At 38.3% G+C, this 18,756-nt stretch overlaps 1 protein-coding gene across 1 annotated transcript in view; it reads left to right on the top strand.

The window, feature by feature from the left end:
* The window catches only part of LOC137296809 (ARF GTPase-activating protein GIT2-like), a 37,765-nt gene extending 22,059 nt beyond the window's left edge, over nucleotides 1–15,706 (top strand). Inside the window, exons 13-20 of the mRNA XM_067828681.1 lie at nucleotides 5,071–5,228; nucleotides 9,468–9,617; nucleotides 10,138–10,350; nucleotides 11,016–11,084; nucleotides 11,370–11,482; nucleotides 11,753–11,959; nucleotides 14,904–14,967; nucleotides 15,428–15,706. Of these exons, the coding sequence (XP_067684782.1) occupies nucleotides 5,071–5,228; nucleotides 9,468–9,617; nucleotides 10,138–10,350; nucleotides 11,016–11,084; nucleotides 11,370–11,482; nucleotides 11,753–11,959; nucleotides 14,904–14,967; nucleotides 15,428–15,625 (1,172 nt within the window). The 3' untranslated portion in view covers nucleotides 15,626–15,706. The remainder of the gene's footprint in view (nucleotides 1–5,070; nucleotides 5,229–9,467; nucleotides 9,618–10,137; nucleotides 10,351–11,015; nucleotides 11,085–11,369; nucleotides 11,483–11,752; nucleotides 11,960–14,903; nucleotides 14,968–15,427) is intronic.
* The last annotated feature ends 3,050 nt before the right edge of the window (nucleotides 15,707–18,756 follow it).

Here is an 18,756-nt window from a genome sequence, read left to right as displayed (position 1 = left end):
CTAAACACACCGCAAAACATGCCAAGCAGTGGTTTCAGGAGAAAAATGTGACTGCATTACCATTTCCTGCATATAGTCCTGACTTAAATCCCATTGAGAACATTTGGGGGATGATGAAGGAATGTGTGAATCAAAAGGGGTTGACAAAAATTGAAGACATGAAGAGAGAAGTGGTCCGATACTGGGACAGCATAACTCACGAGACACTAACCTCTCTGATAGGAAGTATGCCTACCCGTCTTAGACTGTGCCGTGAAGCTCAAGGAGACTTGATAAAATATTAAATTGTTACCTACACAACATGAAAAGGTCAGTTCACTTTCACAATACATTCAATTTTATCTGATTTGTTCTCGTTTAATAATATGAAATGCTTTAGCTATTCTCAATAACTTTATGAAGTTCCCATGGAGCTTCTGTAACATTTGCATTGTTGACTGAACAGTTTTCTTATCAGTGACCACTTGGCATTGAAATTAATAGTTGAATAAATAAATATGTGAAACCTGAGTTTTTGTGTAATCTTATTTACAAATTAGTTAACTTGTCTCTATTGCTTGATTTGACCTCTATCATTTAACTGTCAAAGGGAGATAATTCTATAGAATTCCCAAACCTAGAGGCATATAACTAAAAAAAAAAGAAATTCATTGGAAATCGAATATCTTTGTAAACTGCCCAAATTTTGACTTGATTTTCCCCAAGATATAAATGTCTAGTTCTGTTAAATATGCAGCACAAAATACAGGAAGTACCAGATTTGTTCAAGCTGATTAAAAAGTTATCCACCCCTGCACACTTGTAGCATTATTGATTAAATGGTCGATCCAGGTATCAAGTTTCTTGTCAGTTATTAGATGAGACTGAAACTACCTCAACTTGTTTATATTTCATATAAACTGTGTATTCATTTGGGAAATATCTTCAAATAATAATAATAATAATGGATAGGATTTACATAGCGCTAATCTGTGTAAGGACTCTTTGCGCATTTCTTTCACAAAAATTGGGTGGAAAAGTACACATTAAGGGAAAGCCTGTTTGAATAGGAATGTTTTTAAACCAGTCTTGAATGAACTTATTGAAGGGGAATTGTGCAGTTCATTTGGAAGAGCATTATAGACTGAGGGCACACTGTATTTGAAAGAGCGCTGTCCTGCTGACTTTAAGTCGTATTTTGGGACTTTTAACAGTTTCTCACTGGAAGAATGGAGTGTTCGTGGAGCCTTGTATGTAGAAAGTTCTCTGGACAGATATGGCAGTAGTGAACCATCAAAATGGCGAAACACAAGTGTTGCAATCTTGTATTTGCATCGAATGAGTTCAGCGGGGAAAAAATATAGTATGGTATTGCAGGACAGTATGATTTATCTTTTGTCAGGAAAGTTTGTTTTGCCTGTTATTTACATTTTGTCAGGACAGTATGAATTATCCTTTGTCCAGACAGTATGATTTACACAGTGTCAGGACAGTATGACTTACTCTGTCAGGACAGTATGATTTACCTTTTATTTACACTTTGTCCGGACAGTGTGATTTACCCTTTGTCAGGGCAGTATGATTTACCCTTTGTCAGGACAGTATGATTTACACAGTGTTAGGACAGTGTGTTTTTCTCTGTGTCAGGACAGTATGATTTACCTTTTGACAGGACAATATGATTTACCCTTAATCAGGACAGTATAATTTACCAAATGTTAAGACAGTATCATTTGTCCTGTAGCTGGACAGTATGATATATGTTGTGTCAGGACAGTATGATTTACCCAGCGTGATGAAAGTACAATTTACCCAGTGTAAGGACAGTATTATTTACACAGTGTTAGAACAGTGTGATTTACCCTGTGTGAAGACAGTACCATTTAGACAGTGTTAGGACAGTATGATTTACCTTTTATTTACACTTTGTCAGGACAGTGTGATTTACCCTTTGTCAGGACAGTGTGACTTACCCTTTGTCAGGAGAGTATGATTTGCCCTTTGTCATGACAGTATGACAGTATGATTTATTCTGTGTCATGATACGGTGATTTGCCCTGTGAAGGGACAGTATGATTTAGCCTTTCTCATGATACTATAATTTGCCCAGTGTCAGGACAGTATCATTTATCATGTGTTAGGATATGATGCATGGTGTGTCAGGAAAGTATAATTTACCCTATGTCAGGACAGTATGATTTACCCACTGTTAGGACAGTATCATTTATCATGTGTTAGGACAGTATGATGTATGTTGTGTCAGGAAAGCATAATTTACCCTTTGTCAGGACAGTATGATTTATCCTGTGTCATGATACTATGATTTACTCTGTGAAGGGACAGTATGATTTACCCTTTGTCAGGGCAGTATGATTCACTCAGTGTTTGGACAGTATCATTTAATTTGTGTCAGGACAGTATGATGTATGTTGCATCAGGGCAGTATGATTTACCCAGTGTGATGACAATATAATTTACCCAGTGTCAGGACAGTGTGATTTACCCAGTGTTAAGACAGTATCATTGATCTTGGGTCAGGACAGTATGATTTTAGCCCAGTGCGATGAAAGTATAATTTACACTGTGTCAGGACAGTATGATTTACCCACTGTTAGGACAGTATCATTTATCATGGGTTAGGACAGTATGATGTATGTTGTGTCAGGACAGCATAATTTACCCTATGTCAGGACAGTATGATTTACACAGTGTTAGGACAGTGTCATTTACCCTTTGTCAGGACAGTGTGATTTATCCTGTGTCATGATACTATGATTTACTCTGTGAAGGGACAGTATGATTTACCCTTTGTCAGGGCAGTATGATTTACTCAGTGTTTGGACAGTATCATTTAATTTGTGTCAGGACAGTATGATGTATGTTGCATCAGGGCAGTATGATTTACCCAGTGTGATGACAGTATAATTTACCCAGTGTCAGGACAGCAGGACAGTATGATTCAACCAGTATTGGGAGAGTTACCTGATATCAGAAAAGTATAATTTACTCAACAACAGGACAAATTCCCAACATCTTAATAAATGCACATTGTGGAAATGTCTCTTTGTTCGTTTTTCATTGTTCACATGGCAAGGTGTTCCAGGAATTTGCTAAATTTCTTTCACACCATATTCTTTAAACTAGGAAATAAGTCAGTTGTGTAATTAGAAAGTAAATCAAATATGTATCAGTAGTTCCCACATTTAACAGCTAGCTGATTGCTTCTTCCAGCCGTTGTAGGTATATTGTCAGTGTGTAAATAATCATTGGGGAGTAGACTCCTTAGTTAAACAGGCAGACCCTGCTTACTGTGTGCAGGCTGACAAGGCTTGTGAATAAATACACCATCTCATGAGGCAGCAAGCTGCGGATCTATAAGAACTTGTCCTTGGTCACTACATCAGCTTCTGAATGTTCACATAGAAGCTGGATGTTTCAGGTAGAATAGGAATACAGAAGACATCTGAATTTTCTCCTGGTAATCTGCTGTTGTCAGTGATGTTTACTGATGCATGTGTATTTTGGATTAGGACATGTCAGTTATGTCTTGAAATCTAGTGGTTAAAGTATTCTTTCATCACACTCACTCACTCACTCACTCACTCATTTTGGATTTGAGCGTGTGAAGTGAAATTTTAGATCACATCATTATTTCAATCATCTAGAGATGAGATTTTTAGTTTCAACTGGTTCCCAGCAGCCAATGCTTGATGTGCAAGGTGACTTAATTGATTGTTGATTGACTCAGTAACTGTGTTTGACTTGATGTTTGTGAGGGTTTTTTTCTTTACATACAGACAGCTGTCTTAGAGCTGAAATATCGCTGAAAACATACTCAGCAACAACTCCACAACAATGCTTGGGGTTTTGTTACATCTCTGGAGTGGTAGGATATATTTTGTACATGAGCCTGCCAGGGAATTTACTGTTTTTAGAAAGAGGGATGATTTGATGGAAAGATGTGGCAACATGATGGAGGGTTATGGTTGCATGATTAATTTATGTATGACTTTGAAATTTGGAAATTGGCCAGATGTGGTAGGGGAGTAGAACTATGTGTTGTTTTTTATTTTGTTTTGTTTTCTAATTATTGCTTTTTTATATCAATCATGCTAACACTGCTTTTCAAATAAACCCAGTAAGCCTTTAATGTGCTTGATAGAGAGTGACCTACACTGTGTTTAGACACGATATGGCTGTCTTGCCTAATTCATACACAAACAAGAGCAAGACATCATCAAACTGACCCTAAACAGACTATGCCTGTAGCCTGTTCTAGATTAAGAAAACACAGGCTCCACTATGAAGTAGACTGCTGTTGGATGCATGCAGATTTTATATAGGACCAGACTGACCTCGTCTCGGATGCTCACCCAACACTTGTGTTCATGGAGAACTGCCTGTTCTGCATCACTGATTTCTTCCTATACAGTGTGGAACAGTGCAGGTTGTGGTGTAAGACAACATTTAAAGGTTATCATTAGGAATGTTGATTATGTGAACAGTACAGGAGTGTTAGGGTTGGTCATTGTAATGCTTGTGACGCTGTCAGTCTACCAGCTGGGATATGTATACCTTTTCTAGGATTGAGGCATGAGCAGGCATATAAAATGAACAGGTAATCAAGCGAGATTTGCTAAACGTCACCAAGTGAGGTTTAGATCTAGTTAGTCAATGTCTTTGAATATATTTAAACCTACATACAGTGTTTGAATAGAATAAGTGTTATTTTGTTTGTATGTGAACAAGTCCAGGATAGCTCATACGAAGGATTAGGTGCTTAATGTTTATGAAGTACTTATTTTTTATTTGACTTCATGGAGGGGAGGTTGCAAAGTGAACAGATGTGGGTGTCCAGATCTTGCACTTTTTTCTAATATGTTCTCTAGAGGTATTTTGTGTGTGTTTTAGCAGTTTCAAATTTGGAGGCTCTTTCAACTTCAAAAGTTTCGTTTACTTCCCCAGACAAGGTTACAAAGAATTTAACTTAGTGTTGTTGCACTTATTGTTGGTGTGGTCCATATGGATGAAATACTGTGTCAACTGACTACAATTTGACTCTCATGATTTATTTTTATGCATTTTTTACAGACAAGTACCTACATGCCCGCATATCGAAGGGAGTTAGCGCATTCAGTGACGACGAGCCTCTGTACGACAGTGTGGCATCGGACGAGGACTACAGCAGTATTGATACTATAAGCATTAAGAGTATGCGAGAGGAGATGCGGAGAGACAAGCCAGCTGATGTGAGTACTTGATTCATTTATTCTTAAAAGTGGACACTTTTATACTGTTCATTTTCTCAGCACACAGCATGGGCAATACCTAGGTCAAGAAAATGGCAGTGTTCTGATGTTCAAAATATATCCTGGGCCCTGATCCACAAAGTGTTTGTAATGTTACAACATGTCGCACAGTTTACCATTTGCTTAATAATGTTAATAATTTGTGGATTGGGACCCTTGTATAATATCTGTAGTTTATAGTATCGTTAATTAGGACAAGACCTATATCAGTACTTGATGCTATCACTGTATATGCATTGCTGACATAATTGCCACTAATAGTACATTTTGTCATCAACCTTGAATTGCATTGAAAATTCCTTTTGTGTTTTACCTTAACCTGTTAAACTTGTCGAAAGTAGCTTTTATCTGAATAGATATCATGTATGTCCTCACATCGTTTTTGGAGCATTTTCTCATAATCATGATGAATTCATAAAACTGTGCAACTTCTCATATGATTATAACTGTTCCACTGTGCTGCTGTTGTATGTTATTTTGTCCTCTCTGTCATGTCCATTTTACGATGCTGCTGCATAAATTGGGATAATTTCTTTGCCACGTGAATGTAAATTTTTTTCGGTTTTATGTTGTTTGTCATGATGTAATGTTAGTGCAGATTTCTTTTGTGCACTTTCATAATTTTTTATCTTCCCTCAACATCATTTATTTTCTGTTTGTACATGATGCACCTGTTTATTTCATTTGTCGTAGGACTCAACATTGAGGCGCCAAACTCCCATGTCCATTATCTCATTTACAGAGGTGAGAAGGCTCAGCATGTGGAGCTCAGTGGTAGAGAACACCAGAACACCCTAACCCTCCCAAAGACGTTCATATTAATGTGTGCACTTCTCATCTGTTTCTCCTGTAGAGGGAGCAGGCAGCTGGGCGAAAATAGTACTTGAAAAGAAAATTGTCATTCCCCTCCATTGAACATGTGGAAGACTACTGTCACTTTTGACTGACTTGAATTGTGGAGTAATGTGACAGCACCAGTAAACCTTACCTAGATTCCACCCTCTCATTTTTGTAACATAGTTTTACATGGATGTTCCATAACCAGTTTTGGACCTTGGTCTGTTGTCATGACAACCGGGCTTGTTGGTCTCATTATCCATGGTGATACACACATATGATTGTGTGAAGTAACTAACTCCATTCACTCGAAGTCTAATCAAAGTTTCACATTCTTCACTGCATGAAATTCTTGCATTCCAGCATGTTTTAATGAGTGCTTTTGGTTTCATCTTCTCCGAGGAGTTTTGATTTTGCTTGTCAGGCAGTACACAGAGGGTTTATTATTGAACATTTGCATGGAAATCTTTGTTATGTTCTCTAGAAAGAGACATTAAGTATGTTCAAGCTGGTCCACATGTTCAGAATCCACGAGGACTAGGTCTGTGTTGATTGCATGTTATCCCACACAGGTTGCCTTGTGCAGATTCAATTACTGATGGAATCTGGGAAATGGTCACAGTTTGTTCACAACATGGAATTGTTATCAATGTCCGACTGTGGTCTTGAATCCTGATGTCAAGTTGCTTCCTGATCATGCTGACAGTCTTCTTTCATCACCATAATCATCATTGCAGTACCCTTGCTCCTCATTAGAATTGTCAGTCTTTACAGATCAGGGCCCTTGTTCTTGAAATGTTTGTAGCCCTAAGAATTCTTAACTTTCATCAAAACCAATGTGTTGTGAATGGGCTTAAGAAGCTTGTAGGGCTAGGGACATTTTGAGAATAAGGACACTGTTACTTTGTGCTTTCCTCCATCTTTTAGCTGACACTGCATCATAAATACTCCAGGACTGAGCTATATACACCTGATTCACTAAACTCCTCAGAGTGGCACATTATGTCCACAGAATTCACAATGGGTGATCTGTTTTGTTTCAGATGGGTAAAGATTCTTCTTTTCAAGTAGTATAAGCTAACTGTTTCTTATTCAGAGCTCAAATTGCACTATAGCAACTTTTTAAAATATGAGGACCAAGCTAAGACTGTTTCCTACTGCATCTTTATTCTAGAATGTTCTTTCATTAGGAGTAGGAATGAACTAAAACTAGCAGATGTGATTGTTACATGTGTGAGTTTAGAACAGCCAGCTTTGTTTAGTCACTAACTGAATAGCAAGTTTTGATGACTGCATCTAAGACATAAACAGGCACAATGGAAAAGCATGATGCTTCTGCATGAAAAAAGTGTTTAACATAGAATGTAAATAATGCATGAAAAGGCGTCTTAAATAAGCAATGTCTAAGGCATTTATTTCACCCTGTAGCAAACCCTTGAAGATCCAGGTTTCACCAAATTGTCAGGTCCTGACTCGGTTATTTACATGCTGCCAACCATATGCGTGGAATAATGCTGAGGGAGATGTTAAACAACAAACAAACAGATCAACCTGAAATGATTTCATGTCAGAGTAGTTTCTCAGTGCCCAAAGCTACAATCAAGCTGTGATCTATCACCCGGCTAACCCAATATCCCTGTACCACAGTGATGCAGTTTGTTGCTTGACAAATGTTGGTTTCAAATCAGAATAAAGTGGAATCAAATCAAGTCAAATCCAGTGTCTATACAATCCATTTTTCTCCACAATCTGGACTATTCTGTCAAATCCTAAGTATGTGCAATCCGGTTTTCTCCACAATCTGAACTGCTCTCGGAGTCCTGGCAGAATTGTTCTAAATTTATCATTGAAGCTTGCTTTATAACCCAGCCTCTCTCAGGTACGTATTACGGACTAAAATAACAATACTTTGTAATCTGTACTTCACTGACTAGATCAACAGCCTGTTGAATAAACTTCTCCATTACATCTGTCAGGATTCTAATCATGGCCAACTCGAACAATAAGACTCCTAGCAGTTACCATCTTGGAGGTACAATGGAAGTATGGTCTTGGGAACATTTTACTGCCCCCCTCCCTCCCTCCCTCCCTACTGAAGGAACCTGGTATTGTTTTTTATATCATACCAATAACTGTGGACAAGATGGTAATTTTACTGATAATGTTAAAAATAATGTTTTTAGTATTAGCTGCAGTGTAGTCATGTGTCCCTCTGATATGTATAGCTTTCACCTGTATTACTCCCAGCAATCACTATCATATTGCATCTACTCATGCATGAAAAGTAGTGTAGTTGACAGAAAAATCTACATACACATATTTTGTTTCACTCAATTGGTGCAGCTGGATGATCACATGTCAACAAACTGTTTTAGTGAGATCGTGTGGAACCTCATTGGTGACAGGTCAGATTGTTCCATACATTAGGATTGTCCAGCAATACACGCAAGTGCTGTGTCCTAACCTTAGTTACAATCATAAATATTTTACATTTGTAGAGAAAAACCTGCAGTTGAAATATGTTTGTCCTTATAAAATAATAGTTTTATATGCAATTTTGTTCATATCACTGTATCAGAATTCATTATGTATGCTTCAAATAAATCATCACTAGGTGGCTGGTTGTTGACACATAGAAGGTGTCTACGGTAACAGACAAAAAATGTCTATTCTGGACTGCTTTACAATCTGGACAAATGAGTTGGTCCCAGACATGTCTCTTACAGACTCCACTGTATCTATGAACTTGTAGAAATAGAAACTACAGGTTTCATAGATTGCAGTTCTTAGAATGGGATGTGTGGTGATATGCTGAGTAGAAATCACAGAAATTTGATTCAGATATTACATATGGGGTTTACTGAGAGAGCTTAAATGTTGTAATTTCGCTATCTCAAATTCACTAAGGTGCTGAAGAACCTTAGTTGTTTTAATGGTAGATTTCAGTTTCAGGGACGCCTGCTGCCTGAAATTGGCAACATTATAAATTACTGATATCATTTTTAGCATTATGGACAAAATATTTTTTTTTATGCAGATATGAATGATTTCATAATTCATATTGAAAACCAACTCTAGCCATGCCATTCTTACTGCCATACTCATGCAGTGTGGAGACTTGGGAACCCCTCCCATTCATTGTGAAGAGGCATTGTTCCTTAGCTTTGTAAATTGATTCCACTTAACATTATGGTAGAATGAGTTAAACCTACTGTTTGTCTGATGTGCAAAATTTCACATTCACTATAGCTTGTCTTTGAAAATACTGTAGAGTTATGTTGCAGTAGAAGAACTGATGGTGTCTTCCATGCAGTGGTTGACTGGTGTCAATCTATGTTACAGAGCACCACATCAGAACATGTGGAGGCACCTGTGACGGCTGATGAGTACCTGGAGGTGAAGCGGGCACTTGCAATGTCAGAGACAAAGGTGCAGCGGCTGGCTCAGGCCAAACATGACCTTGAGAAGAGGGTCAGCATACTACAGAGCACGGTACTGACATATTTCTGCTTAGTGGTTTTCTGTTTTATGGCTGCATGCAGATTCTTTCAGCCATTCATTTATGTAAGTATTCAGGAAAAGTCTGTGGACTATTTTTGCTTTACACTTCATTAGTAGCAGCTCATAGGGACAGGATTTTCAATGGTTTTATGGACTGCTAAAGAGATTTGTTCATGAACCTGGTGCATGTTTTGCACACCTCAGGAATTTTTTTAACAGAGACAGGATTTTCAATGGTTTTATGGACTGCTAAAGAGATTTGTTCATGAACCTGGTGCATGTTTTGCACACCTCAGGAAATTTTTTTACAGGTCAAAAGTCTGTGGTTATTTTTCCCAAATGTTTTACAGTTTTTATATATCTATGTTACAGAGCATATATATATATACATATATATTGGTATGGTATTCTGCTTGAATAGGTTTTTATCAAAGGCTTAGGACAAACTCTTGCAAAACATTTGACCATAACCTGTTTCAAACATGAGTGAAAATGTCGTACTTGTTGACAGATTGACAGCTTGATTAAGGAGAACAGTGCCCTAAAGAGCATTAACATGCAACGGAGGAATGAAGCTCAGGTCCTGCAGAACGGCTACGAGGCCAGCAAGGTTGATAACTCTGGTAACCCCGAATATGACTCACTTGATGAGAAAGTTCCACAGCGGCCTGTGCGAGATATGCGACCACAGTCAATGTTTGAACCCAGAACCTCATTACAAAAGGTGGGTTTTGTCTGACATTTAGACATCTAAGCATATGATTTTGACATACATGGTTTACTGGATAATGTTAAGTTTTACTTGAACAAAATACAAAATTTCAATTCTTTGTCCGGAGTTGAATCCCGGGGCATGCCATAAACCTAAGATAAGGAGTTCAAATCCTGGTTCATCCTGATTGTTTCAGTGTTGTTCCGCGCCATAAACATGCTCTTGAAATTCACCAAAGTAAAAAGTATTTGGGATATGTAACACATTTAGCTTTCCTCCCCCCATTTATCAAACTTGCTGTCATGTAACTAGAATACTCTTCAAAGACTGTTAAATCTACACTCACTCACTCACTCAACCACCCACCTACCCATGGTCTATGGTGCTGCTGTGTCAAGTTGTGGCCCTTAGGTATGCCAGAATCTTGTGATTGATAGTTCTCCATTCCCTTACTGTTGTTCATGATTATCTTGTTTTGTCACATTTTCTTACTACTTAAGAAACTCAGTGATATATGCTTAATATTCTCTTCAAAGTAGTGTTAAAACTATTTCACTCACTCACTCACTGTAAGTTACTGGGTACACAGGTTTCTCTCACCCTAAAGCTGTGTCATGTTGCTATAAAGCAGTCGTAGACCCTGCTCACTCCATCTAAACTCTGTATATTTTTGCTAGAGTCAGTCAAGAGAAGATCAGCTTCAAACCTGTCTGTCTGAAGCCAACATCCGTTATGATGGAGAAAGGGTAAGTGAATCTCAACTCGTAATTGATTCAGTTAAGCTCCAGTTATCAGGCACAGGTTTGAGCTTTGCTAATGAATCTTTCCAGAGTTTTAATAATGTTTTTCTCAAGTTTGTAAACTATATACTTGAGTAGATGTCTTTTTCTTGAACAAGAAAAGAAGGAACATTGTGTGTTGCATCATGTTCGTTGAAGAGGTCAGTGAAGAATGGTGTTCAGGTGTATGAGTCAGTATGTTGAGCAAGCAGCTTGTCGGCTCTGGTACTTATCATGAGTTTGTGTTTACAGCTGGGTGACAAGGGGTTATCGTTACCGAGTGAACCTATTGATCCAGATGTCGCTAATGCCAACATCGTCCCAGATCCTGACTATGATATGCCAAATGATGAGGATGTAGCTTGGTGAGTCTGGTGTGCTGAGAGATCTTGCCAGCAATTGGTTTCTTATTAATAAAATCTGATGTAAAGTATTTATATCTAATGATCAAGTAAACTTTGCATTACACACTAACCTGTGGTAACACTTTGTTACCACTTTCATCTTCTCCTGTCAGTGCAGTTCACACAGTTGGTCATCATAATATCATGCACTAGCACATCATAATATCAACCACTGGGATACCTAGTCCAAATTCAGTGACATGGCTACAACAGGTCAATTTTTTGTTGCAGTGCCTCATCCCGACCGTGTTCAGAGATGACTGATTCCATGTCGTCACAAGGTGCGACACCTAAAGCTACAGCATTCGCTTCAGTCACACTGTCGAAGGAAGATCTCTCCGAACTTCCATCGCAGGAAGATGTAGTAAAGAAGACTGAAAAAATAACCAAGAAAATCCAGGAATTATTATTAACAGCACAAGCAAACAATTCCGAGTGGTAAGTAGCTTTTGCTAACTTCCATCTTCATCTTTCTACTTGTGGAGACACTTTATATATTAATGAAGTTAAAGGGGCACTGATGCGGAGCAATTTCCGTGGACTGGTGTAAACGTTTGTTATTGTTTTTCTCCCGTGAGTACCCGGATGATATCCCAGAATTCATGACTGGTTCGTGACCTCTGCTGCGCATTCCGTAAAAGCAACTGATAGTTTAATTATAGACAGATCAACTTAGGTGAAGTCATTTTTACTTCATTACAAATGTATTATGAAAACAAATGAAACACTTTGAAGGTTAATCATCTGCCAGTGGTAGAAATGGTAAAAAACTATTAGGACAGAACAATAACGAAGCCAATGTACGTCTCTATATTTTGTCTCATAACCCTGATTAGTTTATTGTCATATTTGTATGATTCTGAAAATTAATGAAAGAACACACGATCTGCTTATACTCATAGTAAATTTCTAACATAACAGCAACATTTATACATTATCAATTTGGATCCTATTTCACACACATATGCGATCTAGTGTGTGTTTTCTGTAATACAGATTCTGCTGAATGCTACAACAAATAAATTAAAACAAAATGCAAATAATGAAAGTAAAACAGACTAATTTTATAGCAACAATGTCAGGCTACTACCTTGTTCATGAAAGCATCCATCAATATCCACGTAAAAGAAATTGTATTCCATTCATCTGCAGCTGGTAAATAATCATGCTCTGTGTCGCGTCTTACAACTGTCTAGTTTGCGAAAAAGTAACACATCGTTTCACGTCTTTCGTTAGTGAAAACCAGATAAACCTCTCATTGGTCTCCCAAGATAGCACACCTGGCAACTAATTGTATGATGTCCACTATTCTAAGTAATTTAGTTAACCAATAATGAACAATCAATCAATCAGCGCAAGGGTGGTTAATTCTTTGAAGGGAGGATGTTGTTTTTGCACTCACTCTTTACGACAGGGTGTAGTCATCTACACACACTGCCTTTTGACAAATCCGCTAGGAGATAAAAGTAATTAATCAATCAGTGTGTTATCGGTTAATCCTTTGATCGATGTTTGTTTTTGCAACTCAGCTGATAAACCCTCTTGCATCACTTACATGCACATATTACATAACATACAATACATTTGCCATTACAGACCTTAATTTATAATGTTGAGTATTTACTCCAGACAGGAGAAATGCCAAATGGGAACCTTTGTTTAGTAACCGAAGTGGTGTTACTACTAATTATACCTGTTATAAATTCGTTAATTGACCATCCAGAGAATGATGACAAATAACACGTGTAGGTTCAAACGCGAGTTACAGCAAGGAAGATGTAATCTCTGTGTCGCATGCAGTCTGAAAACACTTATGGGCCGATACTGTTTTGAGGATACCAACTGAATTTCGTTACATAAGGAATACACACAGGCATTTGCTGTGTACTTGGGTAAATAGGTGAAATAAGGGGTTTTTACGTAAGAAAATTTTCAGATTTCTCTACCAAAGGCAAAGTCATCGTTTTTTGTTTACGAATTCAAATAACTCAACCGTGTGTTTTTATTATCATAAATAATAAACCATTGTAGCTACCATAGCTACCAAAATTTACGTGTGATATTTGCTATCACAGCTGAACCAACACTCAAAACTACCTAAATATAAAGCTTTGCAATCTTCCGTACTGAAACAAATGGCTTGCTACGTGCCTGTAGACATCATATTTTCATGTAACATGATTAAATATCGAGGTTAAAAACACAGAAATGGGATCAAATTGGATCAGTAACTATACCATCCAAGCATCAGAAAAGAACTACACTGCTGGGATATTTGGTTACGATCAGACAAGGAATACCATGGATATTTTTAAACAAATGGCATATGATGGGCATCCGGCCTCCTGACTGTTTAGGCGAAGACATTGTGCTAATATGGACAGGAGCCCAGTTCCTTTGTCCGTCACGGTCGAAGGAGCGGGCGCTTACCAATTTGCGGTTTGGTTTCGTAATTAGACCGTTGGCGAGAAACATTATTCGCTCCGCATCAGTGCCCCTTTAAGCAGGACCATGATGTCACTCTGATCCTACGTGGAAGGTCATTTTCTTGTTCATAGTTTCATTCTGGAAGTATTATTTGTATGGTATTGAATCATCTTTTTTGAGAAAAATTTTAGAAAGTTATATCTTCACATGTGATTGGATGATGGCAGGTCAAGGTCACACTAGAATGTAATGTCCCAAACAGCTTGTTATACTACAATATCTTGAACATTTATGATTACAATTTGAAGAAACATGTAACACTTGTTCCAGTCTAAGCATGGCAGTGAAACAAATAATACTGGGCCTAAGTGAATTCATGGCTTATGTCAAGGTCAAGGTCGTTTAGCTGATGGTGTCTGGGGGCATTGTATTTTCAGTTTCAAAGTTGTACCTTGATATCCATGTGTTCTTGATATTAGAATACTTCATAACTTTGTTAATGAGAAAGCTAGGGGAATAGTCTTTGTCCTCCAAACTTGCTCCTTGTAATGATTGAGATGATTTCAGCTGTCACGAGATGATGTTAATCTGATCAGGTCCAAAAGGTTCAAAATGGTTCATGGTAACTGGTGGAAATCTTTTTGGGCATTCATAAAACAGTACAGATGGGGCTGCTGTTTTTGCAGTCACCTCTCCAGTTCAGGAAGTACCTCATGGGCAACAGTGCTGTGATGATACTTTTATCATTTGTTTGTCTACGAAAGTGCACTGTAGATCTGAGGATAGACTCCAACATAGTCATAGTCAAACTGTTTGTTCTGACAGTTCTATTTCCACGCTCCCTTTATCTTACCATCAAGGTAGCTCTCTACCTTGTACATCATTTAGACATGTCTGTCAAACCTGGCATGGAGTGAAATATTGTATTAACCAACACCCGATTCTGTTACTTCAGCTATGGACCATGCTCTGAGAAGATATATTCTGCTGTAGTGGACATGGCAGATCTATTTCCACAGGTGAGTCTGTGTAGACCTACATGAAGCCGCCCCTTTCTACCTACCTGTCAGGGCTTGACTTGACACTTAAATTCCATGCAGCCGGTGACAGTGGTGCCTGGACTTGTTTCACGATGCAGGGGTAATTCACGGCTGGTAAATGAGCGGATATATGATGTGAGCTTTTCTTTTAAACATTCTTGACTCACCACATTGTAGGGGTAGGGTAGCCTAGTGGTTAGAGCATTCCTCACATGGTTAGAATGTGTGAAGCCCATTTCTGGTGTCCTCTGCTGTGATATTGCTGGAATATTGCTAAAAACAGCATAAAACTAAACTCACTTTAATGATAGTTTGATGGTGTAGCATAGAACATCCCTGTCCTGTATGATGCTAATTCATTAGTATTATGTTTATGTTGCTGAGATCATCTTCTTTCCTGGCAAATCCATTGGTACATGACTATTGTCCTTTGTTCCAGCCTGTGAGGCCTGACACGGTAAATGCAGCCTTACAACTCCTCACCATGAGTGCCGCTCGGCTTCAGGAAGAGTGCCGGAAGTGCGCTCAGCAAGATCAGGACTCAGAGGTGGAGGCAGCTCACAAAACACAGCTAATCATACAGTTTGCATATGACATTGCTAAAGCGGCAAAACAACTGGTGACACTCTTTCAGTGAGACATGCACACACAGTTGGTTTTTGGCCTCTGTTGAATAGAAGACTATTAGCCGGGTTGATATCTCAAAGCAACACGCAACTGGACTTGCAACTTGTAAAATGGCATGCATGACTTGTTAGTGAGGTACCTATTGTGCGACTTGTGATAGAGGTAGAGAGACTGAAGGTGCATGGTGAGACTGGTGGATTTAGCAAGCGGTGTTCATAAGGATGTGAGGCATCCTTTCTACCGAGCATGATGAGTTCCAGGTGGACTGCATGGTACATCCATCTCACCCTGTGATGTGCATGAAGGTTCAGATGGACAGGTCTCTGGAGGTCACATCCGTACTCAGTTGACTGTCATGCACAGTTGCATGGCATGCTCAACTGACTGTCATGCACAATTACTTGACTGTCATGAGTATCACAGGCAGATTTTAGATTCATACACTGCATGCAGAAGATTTTGATGCTTTCATCAGTTTCATGTGTGGTGATACACAGCGTTGAGAATTCATGTCATGTCATTGAAGCATTTTACATTACTAACACCAGCTGACGGTTGAACTGCATTATGTTGTCGAGTTTAGCTGTGTGATATGTGAGAAGGTTTGGTCAGAAATTGATGAGAAAATTGCTTGTTTGTGGATACTCCTCAACCTGGAGGCACCATTCATTAATCTCTGATCCACCTGTTGCTTATTGTTGAGCATATGCAAATGCTTTTGTTCCCAAAGCAAAACCGTTCAACCAAAATTGTAATTGTCTTCGGAACGTGCAATCTAGTAGTTTATTTATCAATGGGACGTGGATATTTTTGTAGCACATTTTTATATACCAAGTCACAATGTATTCCTTGCACTAGATTTCGCTTGTATGAGTTAATGTTTCCAGTAGAAAAGAAGAATGTGTTCTTCAGTCATCTAAGGGAAATAACTCTTATAGTACTCTATCTATGGGAGATAACTGTGAAAGTGTATTCACTCCCACGACAAGGACCAATTACAGATGACTTGCCTTTTTGTGCTTCGTATCATAAGTGTTACTTGTGTGTCTAGTATTTTTGGATGTCCCCCAGTGTTGTAACATATTGTTTAAGCTTTTCTTTGAAGCAGCTATTTACAAATATCTAATCAAAGTTTTTGGGTTCATTTACAGTCAAAGGATTCATCTTTTCTGTATGACAGAGTACTTAATATTTTACAGTGTGTTGTGTAAAATGCACATATCAACATTGTTGACGTTCATGAAAATGATCAAACAATTTGCAAACAATCATGTAATTTGAAATTCTTATCATGCTGAAGTCGTTGCTGGACCAAACATTAATTAAGACATTTGCTCAAGTCTGTTTTCGTAAACAATTCCAGGTAAATTAAATAAAACACATTAACCAAGCATACAAGTAATATTTGTCCTGTCAATGGATAATTTGAAGTATCACTGAAACTAGATGTTAATCTTCCAAAACCACTGTATTGGGACCCTTCTAAACCAGCTGATAGATATATTCTGCTGATGGGCTGTCCAAAGTTAGATCTTCTGTTATTGTGTTTGAAACAAATCTCGCCTTGTCCTATGTATCTTGTCTTTCATGAATAAGTGCACAATATAATAGTCCACACGAAGCAGTCCTATCTGAAGTGAGAACCTCAAAGTTTTATATCATTAGCACTGAAGAGTGTTGATTAGGGGAGATGTAAACATGCAGACATAAACTTTGTCAAGTTCAATGTGAAAATCGCTTTTTGTCACTCAGGCAGTGTTAATCTCAAGGCTTTTCCATTAATACCCCAGTTGACAACCCTGAAGTTTGGATTAACAGAGAGCATACCTTCAGACTGATTGATACACTGCAAGACTTAAGTGTAAACCATGCTGACTTCAGTGTCTTTTCATTGTTGGCATTAATTAATAATGATCCTATCCAAGATTGATAAAATCATTACAATGGCCCAGGTATTGAAGTTGCTCTCAGTGTGAAGATGACATCAGTTTCCAGTGGGTGCATATTGGGAAAACCAAACTTTCAAAATTGGAGGTAATTTTATGTCTACTTATGATTACCATGGTAACCTCTAATCCAATGTCTGTTCTATCTTTTCCATACCCATGGCTGCACAAGATGGGTTATTATGTCAAGTACCATGAGGTATTATTGGAAACCTTTAGATGTGACAAAACTTGTCACACTACTGAGAAAGAACACCATCAGTGCAAGCATCATTGTCATGTAACCCAGGGGAGTGTTGAGGTGCTGACACTGCCTGGGGTGAGGTTACATGTGGAAAGTCCAGCAACAGTGCTAAGTCTCATCTTTAATGTTGTGCCAATTTTGTATTTATTTGTACTTAGAAAACTTGTACTATATCTCTATGCATATACCACATGCGTTTTAAAGTGTACAAAATCTGGCGTTAAAATTCACAAGCAGTTACCTGTGTAGCATCTGCTTGTCCCTGAGATCCATGATGAAGGGTGAGGTTTAAGTAATGGGCAGAGTTAAGGGGACATTCTCTTGTCTAAAAGTGACATGTTCTTGACTGTTGTGGACATGTTCTTGTTTGATATTCTTATATGATAGGGGAGTTCTCATGTCTGATAATGGGAATGTGCTCTTGTCTGACCACTGGGACATTTTCCTGTCTAATGATAATGAGAACATAATCTTCAGCCCTGACAAAAACTTACCTGACCGCAAATAATTCAGGTGTGACAAGTGACATATCATCCAGCCGAAATTTATTTTTATGAGTGAATTGATATGTACATGTCAAAATTGTAACCCAACTGTCAAGGAGGTGAATTTGAGAATAGAACAGTCTGTGGTGAAAATAAACTGTCCCGGGCGGTCGGGCAGGCAGATGTTTCGAATGCTGATGATAGGGACCTGTCTGTATCTTATGAGAGGAACATGTTCAAATATTATGATTGGAAAATGTCCTTTTCTAACGATAAGGGTATTGTCTCTACAGGTGGAAACATGTTGTTGTCCGCTGAGGACGACTTGATCTGACAGCAAGGCTGGAACATGTTCTTGTCTAATGAAGGAACCTTGTTCCTCTCTAATATAAGGATATGTTTGTGTCTGGTTTAAGTTCTCACATTTTGTTTGACATGTCATTATGTGGGTTCAGAAGAAAAACAG

The sequence above is a fragment of the Haliotis asinina genome, chromosome 1 (assembly GCF_037392515.1).
Source record: "Haliotis asinina isolate JCU_RB_2024 chromosome 1, JCU_Hal_asi_v2, whole genome shotgun sequence".
NCBI lineage: Eukaryota > Metazoa > Mollusca > Gastropoda > Lepetellida > Haliotidae > Haliotis > Haliotis asinina.
Note: the sequence above shows the minus strand (reverse complement) of the source record. Positions and strands in the feature narration are given on the sequence as shown.